Source organism: Canis lupus, chromosome 17 (genome assembly GCF_003254725.2).
Source record: "Canis lupus dingo isolate Sandy chromosome 17, ASM325472v2, whole genome shotgun sequence".
NCBI classification, from domain to species: Eukaryota; Metazoa; Chordata; class Mammalia; order Carnivora; family Canidae; genus Canis; species Canis lupus.
The window spans coordinates 39,787,694-39,812,896 of NC_064259.1; the positions used below are offsets into that span (position 1 = coordinate 39,787,694).

At 45.1% G+C, this 25,203-nt stretch overlaps 1 protein-coding gene across 1 annotated transcript in view; it reads right to left on the reverse strand.

Annotated features, from left to right (window-relative positions):
- Positions 1-6,769: 6,769 nt before the first annotated feature.
- TCF7L1 (transcription factor 7 like 1) overlaps positions 6,770-25,203 on the reverse strand; it is a gene marked incomplete at its 5' end in the record, with an annotated part of 159,748 nt that continues 141,314 nt past the window's right edge. The window contains 8 exons of the mRNA XM_025453769.3: positions 6,770-8,154; positions 8,752-8,827; positions 9,624-9,731; positions 9,815-9,974; positions 10,706-10,849; positions 11,561-11,644; positions 11,906-12,008; positions 13,027-13,159. Coding sequence (XP_025309554.2) covers positions 7,721-8,154; positions 8,752-8,827; positions 9,624-9,731; positions 9,815-9,974; positions 10,706-10,849; positions 11,561-11,644; positions 11,906-12,008; positions 13,027-13,159 — 1,242 coding nt within the window. The remainder of the gene's footprint in view (positions 8,155-8,751; positions 8,828-9,623; positions 9,732-9,814; positions 9,975-10,705; positions 10,850-11,560; positions 11,645-11,905; positions 12,009-13,026; positions 13,160-25,203) is intronic.

The following is a 25,203-nucleotide window of genomic DNA, read 5'->3' on the forward strand; positions in this document are numbered from 1 at the left end:
AAAATGATAGATCCTAACTTAAGAGTGTAGATATCTCCCAGGTGAAGTTGAAGAGAAGAGGATGAGTTCTCCCTTCAGCATGTGCGAAGGCCTGGAAGCAGGTGGGAGCCTAATATTTTGTGGAAGTCTAAAGATGAGAACAAGATTGCTAGATAACAGAGAATAAGGAAAATGGCAAAGGATGGGGCTGGAGCAAAGCCAGATTTAGGAGCAAATGATCTGGGAGTTGTCCAGAACATAAGTCTTTGTGTGACAGAAAACTACATCAGAAAATATTCCAGTTAACTCGGGTCAAAATGTAATCCCACCAAAAAGGACTACAGCCACCAAGGGAAATACTACTCCTCTGTAGTCTGTTGAGTACAATATTTAGGTTACATGTCATGCAGTTCCAGTCAGTTGAAATTCTTCAGAATTTCAAGGAACAGGTACATGGCATAGAATGTTTTCAGGACCAGGTACTTTGTTATTTACAAACCCTTCAATATACTTCCCAGTGTTCTTCTGTTGTAAGAAAATCTCACGCACACTCTCATTATTGAGGAGAGAATAAGAATCACATAGAAGTGGGGTCCCTGGGTGGTGCAGTGGGTTAAGCAACCAACTCTTGATTTCAGCTCAGGTTGTGATCTTAGGGTCCTAGGATCCAGCTCAGAGTCAGGCTCTATGCTCAGCAGGTAGTCTGCTCAAACTTCTTTCTCCCTCTGCCCCTTCCCTCTGCGTGCATGTGCGTGAGCTCTTTCTCTCTCAAATAATGTTAAAAAAAAAAAAAGAATCAGAGAAATTTTTTATGAAGTTATTTCAGAAATGTGACTCTGCTCTGGCTAAAGGATGTGAACTGGTAAATGAATCTGTTTCTAAAAGAAAATTCTCTCCACCTCCCTTAAATAAATATTTGGCTAACATGACAGGATATTTGCTTGGCATGTGTGTAAGGAAGGGAATGGAATTGTTTAGCTTGACCTGGCATCCATATTACTAGGCAGGAGAGTAGTGTCCAAATCATGCAGTATATCTGGCATATAATTAAGACTCCCCAAAGTTATTATTATATAATTAATTACATTATATGAGATTTTTAAATATAAAGATAAATGAAAGTAAGAAAATAAAAATATCTTATAATCCAGAGCTATTGTCATGAATATTTTGTTGGTTTTCCCTTCTTTATAGGCATTTATGTGCATATGATAGATTATTAACTGAAAATAAAGCCAGTTACAAAACATACGTACCATTCTTACCTTACAGGTCCTCTTTATAGTTTTAGTGCTACAACCAGTCATGCCACTTATCTTCTGGGACACAATCATCTTGTTTCCCACTTTCTTTACTCAACATCCTTTGAGAGTTCCCAGTTGTCCCAATTGTCATAGAACTGAGTGTTTCTTTTTTTAAAAAAATATTTATTTATTTGAAAGAGAGCAAGCACACGTGCAAGAACATGAGCTGAGCAGGGAACCTGATGTGGGGATCGATCCCAGTAACTTGGGACTATGACCTGAGCTGAAAGCAGATGCTTAAGCGACTGAACTACCCAGATGCCCCAACCTGAGTGTTTCTATGAGGAAAGTGAAATCAACAAAATAAAATACAGCATAGAGTTGAAGATAAGGAGTTAAAATTAGATTTTTTTTTTTTTAAGATTTTATTTATTTATTCATGAGGGACACAGAGAGAGGCAGAGACACAGGCTGTTGAAGGAGAAGCAGGCTCCCGGTAGGGAGCCCTATGTGGGACTCAATCCCAGGACCCCAGGATCACGATCTGATCTGAAGGCAGACGCTCATCCACTGAGCCACCCAGATGTCCCAGAATTAGATATTTCAGTAGAGTGTTGAGGGCAAACCTGGCTGCAATGGGATAAGAAGTGAATGGAAGGTAAATTGTAACTACACTTTTCTGGAAGTTTGCATGTGAAACAGTTTCAAATTATGTAAATTGACTGAAGGGAAGAGGTCATTTAGAGTGACCAAGATTACAAGGTACAGAGACGAAGGTTTGAGTCTAGTGTGCAGCAGAGCAGTTGACTTTGGCTTGAACCAGAGTCAAACAGGTTGACTTTGAGACCTGTGGAAAGGCAGTTAAAATGGTTAGAGGGTGAGTGGAGATGGAGGTGGGGATATGAGGGTTCCAAAAAAAACCCTCAGTTGGCCTCAATTTTCTTGATAGTCTAAGAGGCAATGCAGTCTTAAAGACTGGGAAGGTGGGGTTTGAGATGGTGACATGGAGTTGTTGAGGGGATTTGAAGAGCTGCTGACAAAGGTCAAGTGTCATAACCAATGAGTGGCACAGGAGGCCTGGCTGATCTTAGGCATCACAAATCAAGTGTGGCACCAATCAAGTTATATGGTTCTTCTTCAGGCAGAGCTTCTAACTGGAATAGGATTAGAGAAGGCAGATTTCAGCACTAACCCCTAACGCACACCAATTTTAGTTTAAGAGAGTGGTAGCAGAGATTTTTAATAAATCTTAAATTTTCCTTGCACCCTTTCATGATAAAAACACAACAAACTAGGAAAAGAAGGGAACTTTCTTAACCTGAAAGAGGGCATTGTACAAAATCTCACAACTAACATTATACTTAATGGTAAAAGAATGGAAGCTTTCCCTTTAAGATAAGGAACAGTCATTTCTGCTCTTACCCAACTCTGTGCTAGAAGTAGCCAGGACAATTTGGCAAGAAAATGAAATAAAAAGTGTCCAGATTGGAAAAGAAGTAGTAAAACTATATTTGCAAATGATGTGATCTAAAAATCCTGAGGATGGGCAGCCCAGGTGGCTCAGCGATTTAGCGCCATCTTCAGCCCAGGGTGTGATCCTGGAGACCTGGGATTGAGTCCCACGTCAGGCTCCCTGATGGAGCCTGCTTTTCCCTCTGCCTGTGTCTCTGCCTCTCTCTCTCTCTCTCTGTCTCTCATGAATAAATAAAATCTTTAAAAAAATAAAATAAAAATCCTGAGGATTTTCTAAAAGTTTATTAAAATAAGTTTAGCAATAGGGTGCCTGACTGGCTTAGTTGGTAGGGCATGTGACTCTTGATCTCAGGGTCATGAGTTCAAACCCCATGTTGGACATGAAGCCTACTTAAACACACACACACACACACACACAAATTCAGCAAGGTTATAAGATATGACCCCAATATACAAAACTCCATTTTATTTCAATACATTTGAAATAGGCAACCTAAAAATGGAAATTGTTTAAGAAGCAATTCCATTTACTATCAAAAAAAGAACAAAAGAAGTGCAAACTTGGGGTACCTGACTGGCTCAGTATGCAACTCTTGATCTCAGAGTTGTGAGTTCAAGCCCCATGTTGGGCATAGAGCTTACATTAAAATAAAAAAAATAAAAAGTAAAAAAATAAAAAAAGTAAGTTTTTTTTTTTTAAATGCAAAACCTATACTCTGCAAACTATAAAACATGCTTTCCAACTTTAAAACTTACTACGAAGCTATAGTATTTAGGACAGTGTGGTACTGACATAAAGACATATAGATGAATTTTTTTTTAAGATTTTATTTATTTATTTATTCATGGCAGACACAGAGAGAGAGAGGCAGAGACACAGGCAGAGGGAGAAGCAGGCTCCATGCAGGGAGCCCGATGTGGGACTCGATCCCAGGTTTCCAGGATCACACCCCGGGCTGAAGGCGGCGCTAAACCACTGGGCCATCGGGGCTGCCCCATATAGATGAATTGAATAAAATTCAAATTCCAGAAATAAGCCTCTACATTTCTTTTTTTAAAAAAAAGGACAGCCCTGGTGGCTAAGTGGTTTAGCACCACCTTTGGTCCAGGGCGTGATCCTGGAGACCCGGGATTGAGTCCCACGTCAGGCTCCCTGCATGGAGCCTGCTTCTCCCTCTGCCTGTGTCTCTGCCCCCCCCCGCCTCCCATGAATAAAGAAATAAAATCTTAAAAAAAAAATAAGCTTCTACATTTATGGTCAGCTGATTTTCAACAAGGGTGCTAAGACCATTCACTGGGGGAAAGAATAGTCTTCTCAATATATAGTCTGGGACAACTGTCTAATAAGCGTATGAAGAAATGCTCAACATCACTGGTGTTAGGTAAATACAAATCAAAATCACATTGAGGACCACTTTACACCTACTGGAATAAAAAACAGAAAAAAATGTGTTGGTGAGGATGTGGAGAAATTGGATCCTCACATGTTGCCAGCTGGAATGTAAAATGGTACAGCTGCTATGGAAAACAGTTTGGCAATTCCTCAGAAATTTAAAACAAATAATTACCATATGACCCAGCAATTTGACTCCTAGGTATATACCCCGAAGAATTGAGTACAGAAACTCAAACATTATACTTACATGTGACGTTCAAGGCACTATTATTCACAATAGCCAAAAGGTATAAGCAACCCATGTATTTATCAATAGATGAATGGATAAACAAAATGTGGTTTATATATACAATGGATTATTCAGTTATAAAAGGGAATGAAATTCTGACACATGCTACAATGTAGATGAACCTTGAAAGTATTATGCTGTGAAATAAGCCAAACACAAAAGGACACATACTGTAGGATTCTATTTATATGAAGGTAGCCAAAATAGGCAAATTCATAAATAGAAAGTAGATTAGAGGATCCTAAGGTGCATGGGGAGTTAATGTTTAACAGGTAGTTTGTTTGGGATGATGAAATCATTCTGGAAATTGACAGTAGTTAGGATTGCGTGATATTGTGAATGGACTGAATACCACTAGATTGTCCATTTTAAAATAGTTAAAACTCAATTTTATATCATGTACATTTTACCACAATAAAAAGAAGCCATGTCTGAGTAGGGTAAAAAAAAAACAAACAAAAAACTGGCAAGTACTCATAAAAAGACAAAGGAAGACTTAAGTATTTTATCAAGTCTTAAAGCAATGAAATACTAATCCATGCAAGAACATGTACGAACATGGAGAACAGTGGGCTAAGTCAAATAGGCCAGGCATAAAAGGACAGATGCTTTAGGATTTCACTTAAATGGACTCTTTGGAATAAGCAAGTTCATGGAAACAGCAAGGGGATGAGGTCACCGGCTGGAGGAAGTGGGACTGAGGGGGTTATGACTCCATGGTTATATAGAATCTGTTCAGGGGGGTTGAAAAGTTTTGGAAATGGTGGTGGTGATACAACACTGTCAGTGGAATGAGTGCCACTGAGCTGTACATTTACAGAGAGTTAAGATGGCACATTTTATGTTACAGATATTTTACTATCAAAAATGAAAAAGGGGTGCCTGGGTGCTCAGTTTGTAAGCATCTGACTCTTGGTTTCAGTTCAGGCCTGAAACTGATCTCAGGGTTGTGAGATCGAGCCCCACATGGGGCTCTGCCCTGGGCGTGGAGCCTAAGATTTTCTCTCCATCTCCCTCTGCACCCGCCTCTCCTCCCCATCTCCCTCTCTAAAAATAAATAAATAAAAACGGGAATGAAATACTGATACATGCTACATCATGGGTGAAGCTTGAAAATAGTAGGTTGAAAGAAGTCGGTGAGAAAGGACCACATATGGGGCACCTGACTGGCTCAGTCAGTAAAGCATATGCCTGCCTCTCAATCTCAGGATCATGAGTTCAAGCACCACATTGGGCAAGGAGCCTACTAGTAACAAAAAAAACCCCAATACACACACACGCACACAGAGGAAAAAGTACCATATGATGTATCATCCCATATTATTTTTTTAAAAGTTTTATTTATTTGTCATCTCTACACCCAACATGGGGCTTGAACTTACCACCCAGAGATCAGGAGTCGCATGCTCTTCTGACCCAGCCAGATAGGCAGCCCCTGCACGATCCCATTCAAATCATGTGTCCAGGAGAGACAAATCCAGAGACAGAAAACAGATAGTGGTTGCTGGGACTGGTGTGTAAGGGCAAGATATGGAGGTGACTTCTAAAAGGTCTGGATTCCTTTTTGAGGTGATCAAAATGTTCTAAGATTGTGATGATGGATACACAACTTTGTACATAAGAAAACCCATTGGGCAGCCTGGGTGGCTCAGTGGTTTAGCGCTGCCTTCCACCCAGGGTGTGTGTGATCCTGGAGACCTGGGATCGAGTCCTACATCAGGCTCCCTGCATGGAGCTTGCTTCTTCCTCTGTTTGTGTCTACCTCTCTATCTCTCACTCTGTGTCTCTCATGAATAAATAAATAAATAAATAAATAAATAAATAAATAAATAAATAAAATCTTAAAAAAAAACTAATTGAATTGTACACTTTAAATGGATAAATTCCATGTTATGTGAATTATAGCTCAAAGAAGCTGTTTTAAAATTACAGTGGTAGGGCGCCTGGGTGGCTTAGTGGTCGAGCGTCTGCCTTTGGCTCAGGATGTGATCCTGGGGTCCTGGAATTGAGTCCTGTATTGGGTTCCCCGCAGGGAGCCTTCTTCTCCCTCTGCCCATGTCTCTGCCTCTCTCTGTGTCTATCATGAATAAATAAGTAAAATCTTAAGAAAAAAAAAGAGTTGCGATGCTAGGTACCATACAAAACAACCAAAGGATGCCCTTACCTCTTGGCAATTATGAGAAGATAAAGGAAAATAAAGATGACTGTCTTTAGATCTCAGTTACTAATACTGACTGGTCTGTACATTTCAGGCTGGAAGTTCAGCTGAATTTTTCTGTCAGGCATGTTTTTGTATTCTCCCCGCCAACCCCCTGCAAAAATCTAGCACAGGGCTTGCTATGAAGATGGGAGGCCTGATTCAACAAAAGAACTAAAATACTCTGGAAAGGTCTTGCAACTGCAATTTTATTTTCTTTTGTGAAAATAAACAACTGGAAGTTTAAAATGCTCCAAAAATTCCCCATAAAAACAAAAAGAAATACACACAGAAGAAGCATGTGAGGTGATGGGGGGAGGGAGGAGGGTGTTTAGATTTTTGGCGGATTGTTTTAGCACTGACCCAGGGGACGGGAGCCAGGCCGTGGGGCCAGGTCCCATCTGCCACTCTGGGACTGTGATGGGAGGTCTTGACTGGTGAGGGGGTGGCACAGAGACTTCTTCACCAAGGAAGTGGCAGGCACCTTGAATCCCTTTCAGTGTGGGGAAAAACCATTTCAGAGGACCGCTTTGCCCACCAAAAGCTGGGGGCTGTTGTGTTAGGGCCCGCTGAGGGGAAGGGGATGCTGGTGGAGACCAATCAGGCAAAAGGTGGCTTCTGACATGATGACAGTCTTACACTGGGCAGAGGACGAAGATGAAGGCAAGAACCGATGGAGTTGAGTGAAGGAGAAAAACTTGGCGAGGTAAAAGGGAATGTCCAGGAATGGGATCTAGGTGAAGAGGCAGCAGGCTAGAAGGCCAGCCATGGCCGACGTGTGGCCTTGGAAGGGGGCACGTGGGAGCCACGAGAAGAGGGAGCGGGGCAGAGAGCAAGAGAGGTAGAGAGAAAGGGGTCTTCTGCCCAGGTCCATCCACCACTGTACGTACAGGTAGAATAACACACTACTTTTCAGTCCTCTTTCTTGTAAAGTTTTTTTTTTTGTTGTTTTGTTTTGTTTTTTAAAAAAGCCTTAAGATCAGCTACTGGTTACATCTACAAAATGTAAAGTGCTGCTGTTACCAGTCACTTTACAGAACAGTCCAGAGGTCAAATATTGACCAATAAAGTTTCCTTTTTTTTTTCTTCTGAATCATTACTACTCGACGAGTCACTTGACAGCCTGCATAGGTCGGGGCAGCTCAGTGGGCAGACTTGGTGACCAAGGAAAGAGGCTGGGCCTGGAGCACGGGGAGGGCCTGGTGGGCATGGAGTGTGGCTGGGAAGGAGGGGGGAGAGGTCAGCAGAGCTGTGGGCAGGGACCCGAGGGGGAGGGGCCGGGAGAGAAGGGGGGGCTGGCTGCCCATCTGGCCAGAGGAGGTGGCTGTTGCCTTAGCTGACAGGAAGGCAGCTGAGTGTAAAGCCAGCTGGGCCCGGCTCTCTGGCTTGGTGGTGAGGGAGAGGGGCTGGGCTTGCTCCGAGTGAGTTGCCGCGGGGGCAGCTGGTGACGCCAAGGCTGCGGAGGGAGTGGCCGGGGAATCCAGCATGCTGCCATGGGAAGAGGCAGGACTGTCACAGGACTTCTCAGGGGGCAGGTACTGAACACATGGCTTCTTGCTTTTGGAGGCCAGAGCACCTACAGGGATAAAACACAAGAAAGACTCAGCAGCCAGTAGCCGTGGGTGAGGCGGAACTCAAGAACGCCTACTGGGAGGGAAGGGGGGGGCCTGAAAGCTAGGCTTGCAAGATTAGGAAGCCGCATCGAGGCACACCTAGAGCATGGAGAAGGGGCAATGAATGCCAAAATGGCAAAGACTGATTCAGTATCTGATAGGAGGGAAAAGAACTCAGCTAGATCTTATCATCACCTTTACTGCCTAAATCTCACCACTTTTGGAGACAGATCTCCATTCAATCTGCTTAGCCACCAGGGCTGCCTTTTTTTTTTTTTTTAAAGAACTGTAGAGGCTTATTTCTGGAATTTGAATTTTATTCAATTCATCTATATGGGGCAGCCCCGGTGGCCCAGTGGTTTAGCGCCGCCTTCCCCCCCGGGGCCTGATCCTGGAGACCTGGGATCAAGTCCCACATCGGGCTCCCTGCATGAAGCCTGCTTCTCCCTCTGCCTGTGTCTCTGCTTCTTATCACTACTCTACAGACACCTGGGAGCGGTGAGGGGGCCGCCCCCACTGTGATGGTGGGAAGAAGAGCCAGTGCCCTCCTCAGGACTCACCCTCTGCCTCTTGGACTTGCTGCTGGGACTGTGTCTGTGACAGCTGCTTTTCTCTCTTCCTCTTCTTTTTCTTACCCTGAAAGTTATGGCCAAAGAAAGGGTAACCGGAGTCAGAATAGTTGGCTTTTCAGGGGAACTCCCAGCTACGAAGTGGGGGAGACAGGATATTGCCCATACTGCCCTTGACCCTCCCTGAGTGAGGAAGCTGGGGGTGGAGGGCAGCCACTCAGGTCACCCTCCCCACAGAAGCCTCTGAGGAGCCAGAATGAGCCAGAATGAGCCTTCCTGGAACATGCCCTTGATTCTTCCCTCCAGCCCGGTGTCCTGGTTTTCTTAGAAGGCCTTATCCCTTCAGTGCCCTCAGGCTTATTTTTCCATTTCTCTCCCTGGAAGAGCGTGGTTCTTGATCTCTTGAGAAGCGATTCAGGCCCCACAGAAAATCTAAGAGCTCTGAAGTCTCTTACCAGAAAAAATGGCAAATGAGGACATATAAAAATCTGCCTAGAGATTACTGGAAAGAGTTACTGGAAATGCCAGGTGAAACTCATACATTGCTCGCTGAGCCCCTGATTCAGAACCCCTGGCCAGCAAGAGTCTCACCACCAGAGCCAGAACAGCTCCCGCTGCATCCTAAATTATGGAATCAAAGGCTGAGTCCACTCCAAATGACAGGGGTACAAATTTACATTGGTCCTTAGGACACCAGAGCCATGTTCTTGTTGGCCTCCTGAGCATTAAAATGCCTTCCTTATTTCTAGAGAAATACAGCCTCCTTCCTGGCCTCAGGAGTCCTCTGTCAATGTAGCCACTTTTCCTTTCCTGCTTGGCGTCACCGACAGATGCCACTCTTGGGGCCTGAGGGCAGCACTTACGTAGTTGTCCCGGGCTGACCAGGTTGGGTAGAGCTGGGAGTGAAGCTGCCGCTCCTTCCGGGCCAGTTCATAGTACTTGGCCTGTTCTTCTCGGGACAGGTTGTGCCACTGTGGAGAGAGGGTCAGAGATGACAGAGAATGAGGAACACGGGACATTGCCCCACACAGCCCGGGACGAGGGCAGATCTTACCTTTCTTCCCAGGATTTGGTTAATGGCTGCACTTTCCTTCAGGGTGCACTCAGCCACCACCTTGGCCCTCATCTCCTTCATATATAACATGAAGGCATTAAGAGGCTTCTTCACATGGGGTTTCTTTTCTTCCTCCTTTTTCACCGTGACTGGTGATTTCCTGGGGAGTCACAAAGCTGTAGGTTAGCACGTGTCGGTGGTCACCCAGCCCGCAATCCCTGCCTCTCGCGGAGGCTCGGGGCCGACCGCCCCTGGGGAACAGGGATGAGCTGCTTGGGCGTTCATCCATTCAAGCTGCCATGGCTTCTTGCAGCACCTGAGCATCTTCCACAAGTAGTTCCCAGCCCTGGAATGAGCTGAGGCCATATCCTATGAAAGGCTAGCTTCCTGAGGAAGGAGTAGAGGGCGGTGGTGGTGGTGAGGGGCGCTGGCCCCAGGGACAGAGAGGCCAGGGGACTGGGCACTCTGGGCAGAAGCAAGGGGGTGGGTCTTCTCCACCAGGAGGCACTGACTTCGGCTTTCCCGCTCTTTTATGGCTCAGAGGACAAAACATGGGTCTTGGGGACACTCTCCACTCTGCCACCAACAGCCAATTGTGACCTGGAGAAAATCCTCCCTTCAGGGCTCATACTTTCATGTGTATGGGGAGGGGAAGCAAGTCAAAAGCATTCTCAGGCTCTTTCAGCCTCCAAATCCTGGTTGTAAAACTTTCCTTACTGTGAGAAAAGAAAGAGGTCTCTCTGAGAGGTTAGGAACACAGAGAGTCCAGGGGGAGAGAATATGGCTGAGGGAGGCTGCTGGCTGCCTGCTAAACGCCACCAGGAGAGAAAAATAAATGGCATGTGCTGCTCAGAGACTGGCTGCCGCCCATCCAGGCTGCCTGATACTCACGCGCTCACGGCTGGGCTCAGGCTGGGGGGCGCTGGCTCTTGCTTGACAATGGGGGAGATGATGGCGGGGTGGGGAATCCCTGAGGTGGGCAGACCAGGATGGGCGGGAGCCACCATGTGAGGAGAGAACCGACTGGAAACCAGGCTGTGTACCATGTGGAAACAAGCGACAACAGAGGGGTTCAGGCTGGTGCCTGTCACCTAGACATGGCAGGGCTGTGTAAATGCCTCTGCCATGGTGGACTTTGACAGCTGGATGCCCATTCACAGACCTGACAGAACCAGGTTGGCAAACACCCAGCAATCCTCCCCTTCCCCCACAAATGCACGGGGTTCCTGTATCTGATGCTGGAAGCAGGTAGGATGAAACATGCAAAAGAAGGTATAGCAGGCCAGAGGCCAGGGTACACAATGGGGAAATAAGGGCATATGCTGTGCGTTGCACTTCGTTGTCACCAGAGGTGTCACTGTCAGAAGGATCCAGCCCCTGGGACAGGAGCCCCCTTTACTGTTCCCTCTCCTGACATCATTTCAGGAGAAACTAGTCTTCTCCCAGTCTCTGGCTTCAGTGCACAAAGCCTCGCATGTGGGGAGGATGTGGTGGGAGGCTAAGTGCTGGAGCCTTAAAATTCTTCCCTTAGGGTGATGGGAAGAGTGAGCCGAGTCTGGGGTCTCCATTCTGACCATGGGGCATGAGGGTGAGTGGGGAGGAAAGGAGGTGAGTGGGGAGGAAAGGTGTACCTCCTTGTTTAGGGCCAAGAGAAAGCTTTCAGTGGTCAGAAATGGCAAGGCCACTCGTAGAGGACCATTCCCTGCAAAGGCCGCTTCATGCTCACACCCCAGTCCTGGGACTCACCTGGACATTGAGGCGTTCATGGCGAGGGCAGGGTAGGGGTGCCGGAAACCACCAGGAGGAAGAGAGTACATGGGCTGTCCTTGCCTATAAGAGCCAGGAGCAAGGCAAACTAGTCAGCAGGCTAGTTTGGGACGGTTCAGAACAGGGAAGGAGAGAGGGCTGGGAAGAAAGGATGATAAGGGGCAGGAAGGCAGAAGTAAGAGGAAGCTATGGGCTTTGGTGAGAGGATGCCAATGTGGGGTTGGAGGTGCTGCATACAGACCCCCCAGGGCTCACGGCAGGTACCGGAGGCAGAGCACAGCATACAGAAGGAAGGAGGGTGAGAAAGGCTATGAGTTTCCTTACTGTGGGACGAGCCAGCCAAGGGGATGGGGAATTTGTCCAACAGCTCCAGGAGACAGTGGGTAATATGGAGACAGCTCAGATGGGTGAGGAGGCCGAGGGATTCCTGCTTCAAAGAGACATGTGTCAGACTGCTTCCTGGCCCTACCACGTACCTGGAAATCACACCAAACCAGAAGTCCCTTCTTTCATTATCCTTGCCTGTCACCTCCCTAGCTCTGCTGGGGTCAAGGGCATATTCGGGGAAGGCAGGACTAACACGGCTTCTCTCTGGCTACATGGATCCCTCCTCTGTCATCAGGACTAATTTCCAGTTGCTTATACAGGAGTCATCCAAGAAAGGAACCAGAAGTCCTAGACTGAGAGACCCAAGATATTCCCCAGAGTCATCTAACTATTCCTCTAGATAACCTGCCCCATTCATGGAGAAGTAAACTTTGGATTTCTATTCCATGTTTGTCCTCTTCGTTATCTGTTACTTATAGTAAGTAACTGTGATTTCTCTTAAGAGGGGTTCCAAAAATGCTTTGAGCCATGACAACTCTGGGAATTTGATGAGGCTGTGTCTCCCTGGGGTGGACAGTTCTGGTGAACAAGTTAAACAAACAAACAAACAAAAAAAAGCCAGCTCAGCCTTGCTGCTTTGTAGCTACACTTATAAGTCTGGCTAGACTGGTTACTCTATTTGAAAATGTTCAGTATATAAAAGGCAAAGGTCTTGGTTAAGGGAGGCACAGCCCACAGCTGGGCTAGACTCAAGGTCAACGCAGACTTCCCCTCACTTCCAGCTCATTGCACCGCCAAAGTATTAAGAGATTCTAAACTAGAGAAACATGGCAGAGCAACACCACCTCCTTAGTGGGGAGCCAGGCCCTGGGCCTTGCCTCATGTAATTTCCTCTTATCTTCACAATGCCTCTGTGATGTGAAAGGGACACACAGGGAAGCACGGATGAAAAATCAGAAAAGGCTAAGGTTAATGGGCAAAGTTATAGGCTCTCGGGAATTGGAGACATGACCTGCACCCAGGGCTGCCTGATTCCAGGGCCATTATGTTCCCCGAGAAGACAAGCCTGCCCCATTGGAGTTCTGCATGGGGGCCAGCCTGAGCTTTGGATGACTCACCTGTCTTTGGATCGATCTCTGGGGAGAGGTGTGTGGGAGGGGAGCCAGGGGAAAAGTGGTCGTTGCTGTAGGTGATGAGGGGCGTCAACGGGTGCATGTGATGCGGGGGCTGAACAACAGGAACTTTATTAGACTGAAAGAGAGAGAAAAAGACTAGGCACAGTTGCCAAGGAGACAGAGAATACAATCTGCTGTTATTTACTGTGTTCAATATGTGCCAGGTATTTTCCAAGCACCAGCCCATCCAGCCCGGGAGAGAAAGGAGCAGTCTACGCAGCAGGGAAAAAAACCCACAGAATCAGAGAAGAGATTACACCCACCCTCCAACATACCCTCTTCCAAACAACATACACTCGATTCATGTATGCCATGCAGCCCTAAATGCTATAGGCTATTGAATTATTAACTATGCTCTGTGTAATCTCAGTGAGTTTTTTTTTTTTTAAGATTTATTTATTTGAGGGATCCCTGGGTGGCGCAGCGGTTTGGCGCCTGCCTTTGGCCCAGGGCGCGATCCTGGAGACCCGGGATCGAATCCCACGTCGGGCTCCCGGGGCATGGAGCCTGCTTCTCCCTCTGCCTGTGTCTCTGCCTCTCTCTCTCTAATTATCATAAATAAATAAAAATTTTTTAAAAAAGATTTATTTATTTGAGAGAGCGCGAGCAGAGTGAGAGGGAGAAGCAGACTCTGCTGAGCAGAATCACCTGATGGGGGACTTGATCCCAGGATCCCGGGATTGTGACCTGAACCATAGGCAAATGCTTAACTGACTGAGCCACCCAGGTGCCCCTCAGTGAGGTTTAAAATATTCAACACACTCTTTCCAAATAAATATTTTTCATAGAAATAGGAGCTCACAGTTCAAGTCTGAGACTGGGAACAGACCAATGGGGAATTGTCACCATCAGACCTCATGGAACCAGCTGTCATGTTTAGTCTCTACAGACATAATCCAAGAGCACTTAAAACAGGTCTGTCTTCCTATAGCACTTCAAACACTGCTAACCTAATTACCACACTTCCTTTAAAACACCAGCAAATGTAAGAAGTACCGTTATTTTATAAAACTATTAAGAAGGAAAAAAATACACTGGCTTGCCATTGACACATTCTGACTTCAGAGATACTAAAATGGGAAAAACCTGTGTGTCCTAGAATTGGTAAACTGAATTGTTTTAATCTAGTCTGACTTAAAAGGAGTTTTATTATAAAAAGATAAGATATGTAAAAAGGATTTTATAAATATTTTATTTATTTATTCATGAGAAGCACACAGAGAGAGAGAGAGAGAGAGAGAGAGCGAGCAGACACAGGCAGAGGGAGAAGCAGGTTCCATGCAGGGAGCCCGACATGGGACTCGATCCCAGGTCTCCAGGACCACGCCCTGGGCCAAAGGTGGGCACCAAACCACTGGGCCACCAGGGCTGCCCAAAATATACAGTTTTTAAAAAGTTTTTTATTTATTTGAGAAAGAGAGAGAGCAAGCTAGTGCACAATAGGGGTGGGGTGGGGAGGGACACAAGGAGGAGAAACAGCCTCCTTGCTGAGCAGAGAGCCCCAACGTGGGCTCCATCCCAGGACCCTGAGATCATGACCTGAGCCAAAGGCAGATGCTTAACCGACTGAGCCACCCAGGCACCCCAAAAAGAGCTACGCTTTATTGAGCACCCCACTAAAAGCAAAGCGCTAGGCAAGACATCAACTCCTTATTATAACTTAGCAAAGAGGGGGATCCCTGGGTGGCTCAGCGGCTTAGCGCCTGCCTTTGGCCCAGGGCGTGATCCTGGAGTCCCAGGATTGAGTCCCACATGGGGCTCCCCGCATGGAGCCCGCTTCTCCCTCTGCCTGTGTCTCTGCTTCTCTGTCTCTCATAAATAAATAACTTAGCAAATAAGCCATGATCATCCCCATTTGAGGAGAAAACTGAGCTCAGGATGACTAAGTGGCTCAGCCTAGGACCCAGAACTGGATTCGTATCAGCCCTTTATGGCTCTAACAAAGCAGAGTGTTTTCTCTGGTACTACCTGCCTCCCCAAGAGCCCAATCAAAATACATCTGTCAGGGAGAAAAGACTGACATTTTTCTGTATAATAAGGTAAACGCGTTTACAAGTGGAGAAGAGGTTTGCTCTAAAAAGAAGTCTGCAAAATGGATAATGGATTGGAGGCAGCTCAAGAGACGGAATACTGACCAAACTGCTGTCTTTCAATCTGAATTTTTTGTTTCATAGATTCTGGGAGCCATTTTTTCCTTTCTCATGGTGCCCATTTGGTGCTCATAATGCAAACTCCAATATTTATGTCTATGTATCCGTGCTGACAGTAGTCTTGCTCAATTTTCAGCAGGCTAAGCAGAGACCCGCGTCAGGGTACTGGAGCAAGGTCCCCGACCAGGAGTCGTCCAGCTCCCAGACCCGCAGATGCAGAGAATTCGGACTGTTCCCAACCACAACCACTAGGTGGCGCTGGCACATGACGAGGCGCTGTAACCCCGCCTGCAACAGCCCCCTATCACCTTCCAACCACAGTGGGCTTCTTTGACATTGTCTATAAATTCTAAAATTATTTTTTTCATTTTCTCACCGGTTCCCTTACTGGCTTTTGAAGATGTCTCCCTTTACACGAACATATCGCACAATCAAGAGTATAACAATTATTTTAAGGTCAGATTTCTTGGAACCTAATGTACCTAAATGATGCATTGGGGTTTCCTGGAAACAGCTTTGTCCAAAGGATGATTTTTTAGTATCATAAAAGCAACAGAATTATTACTAAAGTGATAGTAAGTGATAAAAGAGTTACACAGAATGATTGCGGGTTTTTTTTTTTTTTTTTTAAAGATTTTATCTGTGTGAGAGAGAGAGAGTGGGCAGGGAGAGGTGCTGAGTGCAGAGCCCGAGGTGGGGCTTGATCTCACAAACCTGAGATCATAACCTGAGCGCAAATCAAGAGTCAATTGTTTAACTGATTGAGCCACATAGGCGCCCCCAGAATGATTACGATTTCTAAAAAATACATAAATATTTATGTTTAGAAAAAAAAAAAAAAAAAAGACTAGATGCTAACAACACTGAAAAAGACTAGAAGCACACCAAACTGTAAATAGTAGGTATGTCTGAGTGGTGGAACTATGGGTGATTTTGTTTTTCTTCTATTTCTATATTTTCCAATTTAGCTATTGTTTATATTAAAAAGTATACTTATGATGAATACAAAAGAAATACAAACTGTATTATAAAGCATTTAGAAAACACAATCAGGGAGCCTGGGATGGCTCAGTGGGTTAAGCATCCCACTCTTGGGTCTTGGCTCAGGTAGGTCATGATCTCCTGGTGGTATGATGGAGCCCAGCTTCCTGCTCTGCTTGAGATTCTTCTCCTTCCCTGTCCCTCCTCCTTTGCTCTTCCCCCGGGCTCATACTCTCTCTCTCTAAAATAAATAAATAAGATCTTTAAAAAAAAAGAAAAACAGAAAAGACAATCATACTAGTCTAAACCAGCTCCTATTCTCACTTTGGTATATCTCTCTTCATTCCTACTTCTTGTAGATCTGTTTGTTTTTTTTTAAAGATTTATTTATTTATTCAGTCAGAGAGAGCAAGAGAGAGGCAGAGACACAGGCAGAGGGAGAAGCAGGCTCCATGCAGGGAGCCCAACGTGGGACTCGATCCTGGGTCTCCAGGATCACACCCCGGGCTGCAGGCAGTGCCAAACCGCTGTGCCACCAGGGCTGCCCTTGATCTGGTTTTTAAATTTATATTGATTTACATCATTTATAGCCATCTTTTAAAAAATGATTTTCCAGCTTTATTGAAGGATAATTGACAAAATTGTAAAATAGTTGCAGTGTACAATGTGATTCTTTAATATATGTATATATAGCCATCTAAAAATATTTAATAGTATAATGAAATCCTGACTGCCCATGTGCTGTTGAGTCTGGCCTCATCAGAAGAAGATGGCAAATAGCACTGACTGGGTAGCAAAGTATAAAGCAGGGAAATATTGAGTTCTATTTAAAAGTGTACTATCCTCACTTAAATGCTCTATGAGTTATTATTGGTTCCCATTAGATGGCATCATTGTCCAGAGAATGGACTGGGAGGTGGTGGGTTTACAGAGAAAGGAGGGTAAACTTTTCCTTGCTCAGTCTGGGAAGACGTGGCCTCTGGGACGGATAATCGAGAATTACTCTCTGGAGCTGACCTGAGGACGGCTCTCCTTGGAGTAATAGTCACAGCTCTTTTCTCTCCTCAGCTGCCCTCAGTAGCAGGATGTTCGTGGCATAAATTCAGGCCAAGAGGAGACATGTTGGGAACCACCCTACCCATCCCAGTGGAAAACCCCAGCACCAACAGCATGCCCAGGCAAAGGTAGGGGGTTCACTCAGGACAGGAGCTAAGTCCAGATTCATCTAAGAAGAGCATCTCAGAGCCAGCTCGGACCTGAATCCTTCTGCAGTCATGCTGACCCAAGCTTCTCCACCTCCCAGTCCATTCTCTGGACAATTCAATCTATGTTGTGGTCTGCTTCTAGAGTTGCTCCAAGCCAAAGTTCTTTTAATTCCTTGTCCCCGAGGAAGCACTGCCTCCTCTCCCACTGTTTAGGATTTATTTTTTTTTTTAATTTTTATTTATTTATGATAGTCACAGAGAGAGAGAGAGAGAGAGGCGCAGAGACACAGGCAGAGGGAGAAGCAGGCTCCATGCACCGGGAGCCCGATGTGGGATTCGATCCCGGGTCTCCAGGATCGCGCCCTGGGCCAAAGGCAGGTGCCAAACCGCTGCGCCACCCAGGGATCCCCCACTGTTTAGGATTTAAATTCAAGCCAAAGTAAAGCTAGTGCCACACAGCTCCAGCACAGCAGGACAAGCCACCTCCCTGCAAGTCATCCCTCCACCAGGCCACTCTCTTCTAGCTGCTGGTCTCAGGAACTGGTGGAGGCATCCACAGAGCCTCCTGGTCCCAATTCATGCACTATTCTCTTTGCTTCCTGATCCTGATTTTGGGGATCAGGAGAAGGTTGTGTAGATTCAACACAGATGAGCTTTAACTTTGTGGTATCACTCAAGAAGTAGCCACAGATGCGCCAACACACTGCCCAGAAAAGATACAGAGAGTTCCTTCAGCTTGCTGCTATATCTGATTTTTTTTTAAGATTTTATTTATTCATGAGAGACACAGAGAGAAACAGAGAGGCAGAGACACAGGCAGAGGGAGAAGCAGGCTCCATGCAGGGAGCCGATGTGGGACTTGATCTTGGGTCTCCAGGATCACACCCTGGGCTGAAGGTGGCACTAAACCGCTGAACCACCCGTGCTGCCTGACTGCATCTGATTTTATGCATTTAAGAACTCTCTTTTGTCTACATCCATTTGTCTGTTTAGTGATGGAGGTGACCTTCTCTGTGGGTGATCCTCTCAGAAGGGAACCTGATCCCCCCAAGACAGGGCTACCTGGAGGGGCGGGGGTGTCTCCAAATCTTTTTTTGACCATATAACTTAATCAATAAAAGTGTCAGTTCTGCCGTGTTTGTTTGTTTGGTTGACTGGGGCTCTTAGTAGTAGCATTTCCAATCTAAGGATATCGCAGGAATCTTTTGAAGCTACTTGTACATTTCCTTGTGGGTTATTTTAGTTAAAACTCAGTAAGGTGTGGGACGCCTGGGTGGCTCAGGGGTTGAGTGCTTGCCTTCACACCCAGGGCGTGATCCTGGGGTCTCAGGATCGAGTCCCACATTGAGCTCCCTGCATGGAGCCTGCTTCTCCCTCTGCCTATGTCTCTGCCCCTCCCTCTGTGTCTCTCATGAATAAATAAATGAAATCTTAAAAAAAAAAAAAAAAACCAAAAAACTCAGTAAGGTGTAAATCCATGCAGATGGGCTCATGTGAATTGCAATATGCTGAAAATCAACAAGTACGTCAAGTCCCTGCTATCCATCCCCTCATATCTTGTACAGCAACGATGAACTTCTTCTTAATGATTTTAGATGAAGACCTAAGGGATAGTGTTTTCACCCCCAACCAGTACCTCAATGGAACATCTTGTATCTGCACAACTTTTTGGAGATAACCAATTGAATTCACTGCCCAAGCTTGGACAGAGAACAACTTTCTTTACACGCATCTCACTGTAGGTCCTAGAAGATCTCTCTGTGCATTGGCATATCACTCAGATAAGTAGTTCCTCAACCTAATGAGAGCTCATCAAGTGTTGGAAGATAAATACCTTGTTCTCTGAGACCTTCTCTTTGTTTCCCTCATTCGCCATAGTCTCTGGACAATTTTCCAGCCACCTGTCTTTAATTTACCCCCATGTCTTTCTTAAAATTAGTAAAATATTTCAGAAGGAGATGGCTGGTTGGTAGTGTAGAAAATAAGATTGAAAGATCTACATATAATAGAACCAGGGCCATATAGGAACTGAATTTAAGTTGGGGGGAAAAAGCCTCAATTCTCTTTCTCTGTACACACACACACACACACACACACACACACACACACACACACATCACTCCGACAAATATTACTTGAAAGGCAAAATGTAACCTCTTTGGCACTCTATCATTGTATTCTATTAAGGAAAGGAAGTCTGAATGTATGTCTCCTATACAGAATTTTCCTCCACTGAGAGAAATGGCAATCCACATTTTCAGTTATTGGATGTTTATGGAGACTGTCTACACAGCAGGGACTGAGTTGGGCAGCCTAAGGGTTAGAGGTCGACAGAGCAGAAATGTAAAGAATCTGGACCTCTGATGACATAGATGAATTGGTGGACTAACTGGCCCTACAGAAAACACCAATCATAACAATAAGAGCAACGAGATAAATTCCTTTCTTGTTTCACTACAGGGGGTGGGGAGGGGGCAACAGGTATTCCTGTTGTATCTACTATATGCCAGGTACCGCTCCAGGTCTTGTGAATGCACTACAGACTCATCTATTTAGACAAAAATATCTATCCTCATGGTACTTATATTCTAATTGGAGATATAGAAAAGTAAGCAAAATTAAAAGGGAACGATAGATTAGATATTGAGAAATACTACGAAGAAACACTAAGTTGGGGCAAAGGGATAAGGGATTGTGACACAGGTTGAACAAGGGAAGTCTCGAGGATAAAATGACTTTTAAAAGATGCCTGAAGGAAGCAGGGAGCTGGACCTGTGGACAAGTGGGGGAAGAACATTTTGGTAGAAGGAACATCAGAGTGGTGTCTTTGAGATGGGTGGTCTGCTAGGCATGTTTGAAGAACCACAAGGAGGCCAGTGGACTGGAGCAGAGAGAAGAAAATGAGGACGGAGAGTCTATATTACCGTATTAAATGCTTTCTGAGCTCTTCACCTGTGGCAAGCCACGGAGGATGTAAAGACAAAGCAAGGCAATGGGTGAGAGATAATATTTAGGGAACTAGAATGGGTTTCAGGCCCTTCTAAGCAGTGTTACGTCTTTGAGGTCCTCGCAAATAGGACTGCGCATAAAATTCTTGGGATAAATCTTTCCTTATCAATACTCTCCTTGTCCCAGTGTTTGCTGGCATTGCAAGTGGCAAAAGTAAACCCTGATGTTACCTTTACTTTTGTTTCTTTGACACTGGCCCTTTTTTTTCCTGTATAAATGCTTGTAGGAAAAAAAGTTTAAACCCTTGCAATTCAAATCGGTACCAAGATGTACACAGGTGAATGTCAATTTTTATTTACTTTCTAGAATTTGGGTGAGCTCTTCCAACCTATAAATTCAAGTGCTTGTTTTTAAAGCCCAGTTTCCCTTTTATTTCTGCCTTTTATTGTTTTCATTGGCTTGGTCTCTCTCTCCCAGGAACACTACTTGTTGATTGGCTTCTTAGTTTCTCTCTTCTATCCGTTGCCACCTTTCCAGGAGTGATACCAATACAGAGATATCAATACAGAGATTGGACCTTCCACAATGTCCATTCTGCTCTACAGTAAGATTCATGAGTGGGAAGAGTAGGAAGTCTCCAAAGCTAAATTCTCAGTAGTAGAAACTAACGAGGGGATGGAGGTAGGTAATCAAAGTTTGATGAAAACAGGACACTTAGACAACTTCAAAGCCCCCCTGCCCCCGAGGGCGCTTAGGAGTTACAAGCGGAAAAAGAGCAACACCACAGTGGAGACACATGACAGACCACCTTACCCAAATGATCGAAGCTGACATCCCGATATGGGCACAAACAGGATATGGTAGGCCTGCCTCCCAATGGGGTCCTTCACCGAAAAGGACAGGGCATCAGTGCGGTAGCATTCTTGCCAAAAATACATGAGCGGAGTCTAACCACGAGGAAACAGACAAACCCAAATGGTCTATAAAACAGCTGCTCTGGACTTCTCAAATAACATCAAGGTCAGAAAGGACAATGGCTGATGAACCCTGCTACATCCAAGGAGAGAAGGGGCATGGCAAGTAAATGCCATGTGTGATCCTGGACTGAGCTCTCATTACATGGCTGTAATGGACATTACTGGGGACATTAGCAAAAATCATATTCTCTATTGTGGGTTAGAAAGTAATACGAAATGTTCATTTCTTGATTTTGATAAGTGTACTGTAGTCATTCTAAGATAGTATCTCTGTTCTTAGGAAATATATCCAAAGTATTCAGGGAGTAGAGGGGCATAATAGCTCCAATTTACTTTCAAGTTGTTAAAAAAAACCATAAATATATGTAGATGTATACACACACACATATATATATATACACACGCACACACACACACACACAGAGAAAGAGAGAGGGCAAAGCATGAGGCAACATTCCTGAATCTAGATAAAGAGAAGATGGGAGTTCCTTGTAGTATTCTCATAATTTTTCTGCAAGTTTAAAATAATGTAAAAATAAAAAAGTTAATACTGTGTAATAAGAATTGAAATCAGTTTGGAGGCAGACCAGAGTGGCAAAGGGCTATGTGATGAGTTTTGAACTGTTTTGGGTCCCCAACAGGTGCAGTTGAGAAAATGGAAAAACCAGGTTCGTTCGTTCATTCATTCATTCATTCATTCATTCGACAGAGAAAGGGGGGGTGCAGAGAGACACAGGCAGAGGGAGAAGCAGGCTTCATGCAGGGAGCCTAATGTGGGACTCGATCCCAGGTCTCCAGGATCATACGATCCCAGGTCTCCAGGATCACACTTCTCCAGGGTGAAGGCGGCACTAAACCGCTGAGCCACCCGGGCTGCCCCAGGTACAGTTTTAAAAAGGAAACCTCAATAAATGTTTTCAATTGAGAACTGGCATGCTAAGCAAAGCCAGACTAATAGGCCCAAAGGCAGAGCAACAAGGTGGCCATTCTTCAGAAGGGTTTCCAAGGCACTGGCTTGACAATCAGACCTTGGACATGAGGCTAATAAGCAAGTTGCTTCTCGGAGTGGCCCAATATTTAACAGCAAAATGAGGTGTCTGCTATTTAAAGGAATCATTTTGGCCATCTTCTAGAAAGCACGTCACAGGGGCATGCACAAGCAGACAAATACAGAAGGGAATGAAGTTCCATATAACAAAACTGCAGGATTACAGGTCTTTTTCTGTGTGCATTGGCATCTTCCCAAGTGTTTTACGCAGCACAAACGTTACTTTCACGATTTCAAAAAAGACTCAGAAAAAGTCCCGTATGAAAAGAGGGAATGGAGCAATAGGGAGAGAAGGGTTTACAAGGGGTACCACCTTTCCCCTGATCAGTTAGGCTTCCATTCATTCACAGATGCTCTGTGAGCACCTACTCTGTACTAGGTGTTAGAACAGGTGCAGGAAGAACAAACATGAGCAAAATAGACGTTGATTCCTCTCTGAGTTGGTTATATTCTGGAAGTGCATGAACTGGTTTTGTGCGCTCGGCACAGTCCTCCAGGGACAGAGGAGGAAAAGACGGGGCCAGGCACATGGGGCCACAGTGAGACTGGGTAACAGTCTACACACAAGGAGATTACAGTGATCAGATACGACAAGTTGTTACATAAAAAATATCACAGCGATTCAGTTTTTAGAGATTGTTTTTAAAGCATAAAATCCAAGCAGTAATAACACTTAACTCCATCTCCACCCTGGCCCAGTTACGGCTTGTTTATACACATTTCCTTGACAGGCAGCTTTGACGTGACTCACTAAATCCCTGCCAAGTATGCAGGCTGTTTCCTTCATTTGCCCTTCTCCCAGTGCAAACCCCATCTTAAAATATTTCGCTCGTGATTCTAAATGAAACCCATAATTGAGTGTTTTCAATTTTCTAATAAAAACGCCAGGGTCCAAACCTTCAAGTCCTACTTATACCTCCAGCCCAGAGAAGGCAGCACCTGGTAAACTGCATTCTCATCTCTAGCTCCTTCTTCTCATTTGCCTCTGATTTACAATTAGGGCAAAGATTCTCCATTCTGGCTACCCCTTAGAATCTTTTAGGGGGCTTAAAAAACAAGGATACCAACTCTACCCCAGACCAATTAAATCATATCCTTGGAAGAGTAGATGTGAGATTCTATAGGTTCATTATCTCTATTACCTTTGCGATCTGTCCACTTGAGCTGGCACCTAATGCAGGCCCTCATCACCTCAGTTTGCTAATTAAACAGTATTTTAATCGTTCTTTCCTTGTTTTAAAGAGTATTGGTGGTGGTGGTGGCAAACAGCAGAGAGCTGATAGTCATCGAGGGCTCACCTCATACTGGGCATAATTCTAAAATCATGATAATGCATTGGCTCATTTGCACACAATTCTTGAGATCAAGTCCTCTTCTGATTCCCATTTTAGAGACAAGAAAACCAAAGCAATGCAAGATGAAGTAATTTGGCTAAAGTTGTACCAATAGGAAGAGGCAGGGTTGGATTCAAACCCATGGTGTTAAAACACCCTCTGACACATAGATGGTTCTCCTCGGTGTCAGGTTTTGCTCCTACACACACATATGTGTCTCAGAAGTCAGAATGAAATGCTCGGACATGAAAACTGAGAAGGGTGGTCTTCTCCCTATCTGTAGCAGCACAAGTTAATGTTAAGGTCTTCTCCCATAAATATTTCTTAAGCTTTTGAGGGCTGTTTCTGCCCTTAAAAAAAAATTTTTTTTAAAGTAATCTCTAATACCCAATGTGGGGCTCAAACTTATAATCCGAGATCAGGAGTCACACACTCCACTGACTAAGCCAGCCAGGTGCCCCCTGCTTTTCTTTCTTTCTTTTTTTTTTTTTAATTTATTTATTTATGATAGACATAGAGAGAGAGAGAGCCAGAGACACAGGCAGAGGGAGAAGCAGGCGCCATGCACAGGGAGCCCGACATGGGATTTGATCCCGGGTCTCCAGGATCGCGCCCTGGGCCAAAGGCAGGCGCCAAACCACTGCGCCACCCAGGGATCCCCCCCCCCTGCTTTTCTATATTAGAATATAGAATGTGATCATACACACTTTACTAGAAAATTAGCCATTTTGTTATCTAGTGCAATGTGTCAACTGTTCAAACTTCTCTGCTCTGACAAAATAGGGAGCCCCTGCTCCACCACCATGCTGAATTAGTGTCTGCAGAGCACATATTTGCACTGGATGAATGACTGGCTGTTGGAGATACAGGCATGGAACCTCGAGAGTTTAGGAATTTCATATTTTACGGGAAATAGTAAGTGAGAATGAGTACCCTAATTTATCTAAAGAAAAGAGTCTATGGGGATCCTTGGGTGGCTCAGCGGTTTAGCACCTGCCTTCGGCCCAGGGCGTGATCCTGTAGTCCTGGGATCGAGTCCCACATCGGGCTCCCTGCATGGAGCCTGCTTCACCCACTGCCAATCTCTCTCTCTCTCTCTGGTCTCTCATGAATGAATAAAAAAAATCTTAAAAAAAAAAAAAAAGAAAGAAAAGTCTAGAAAGAATGGAAGCTTAGAGAAGGCAAAGAACTGTTAGTGTCTCAGAGTACAGGCTTCTGGAGCCATGAAAGGAGGAGTCCAGGAAGCAGAGGGCTGAAAACACTGTCTGATGCCACCTGTGTTGAGAAAAAGCAGGAGCAGTGCTTGGACTCAGGCATGAGATGGCAGTTGCCAAGCCGAGACAGGCTGCAGGGGATTAGCAGGACAAATGATGTAGTGATGGAGGTGGGAGTCCTGCTCTTGTGGGGGAAACCAGGGATGAACACCACAAGGGAAATAAGATAATGCTTGCAGGAGGAGGAGGGCTGGACACAGGG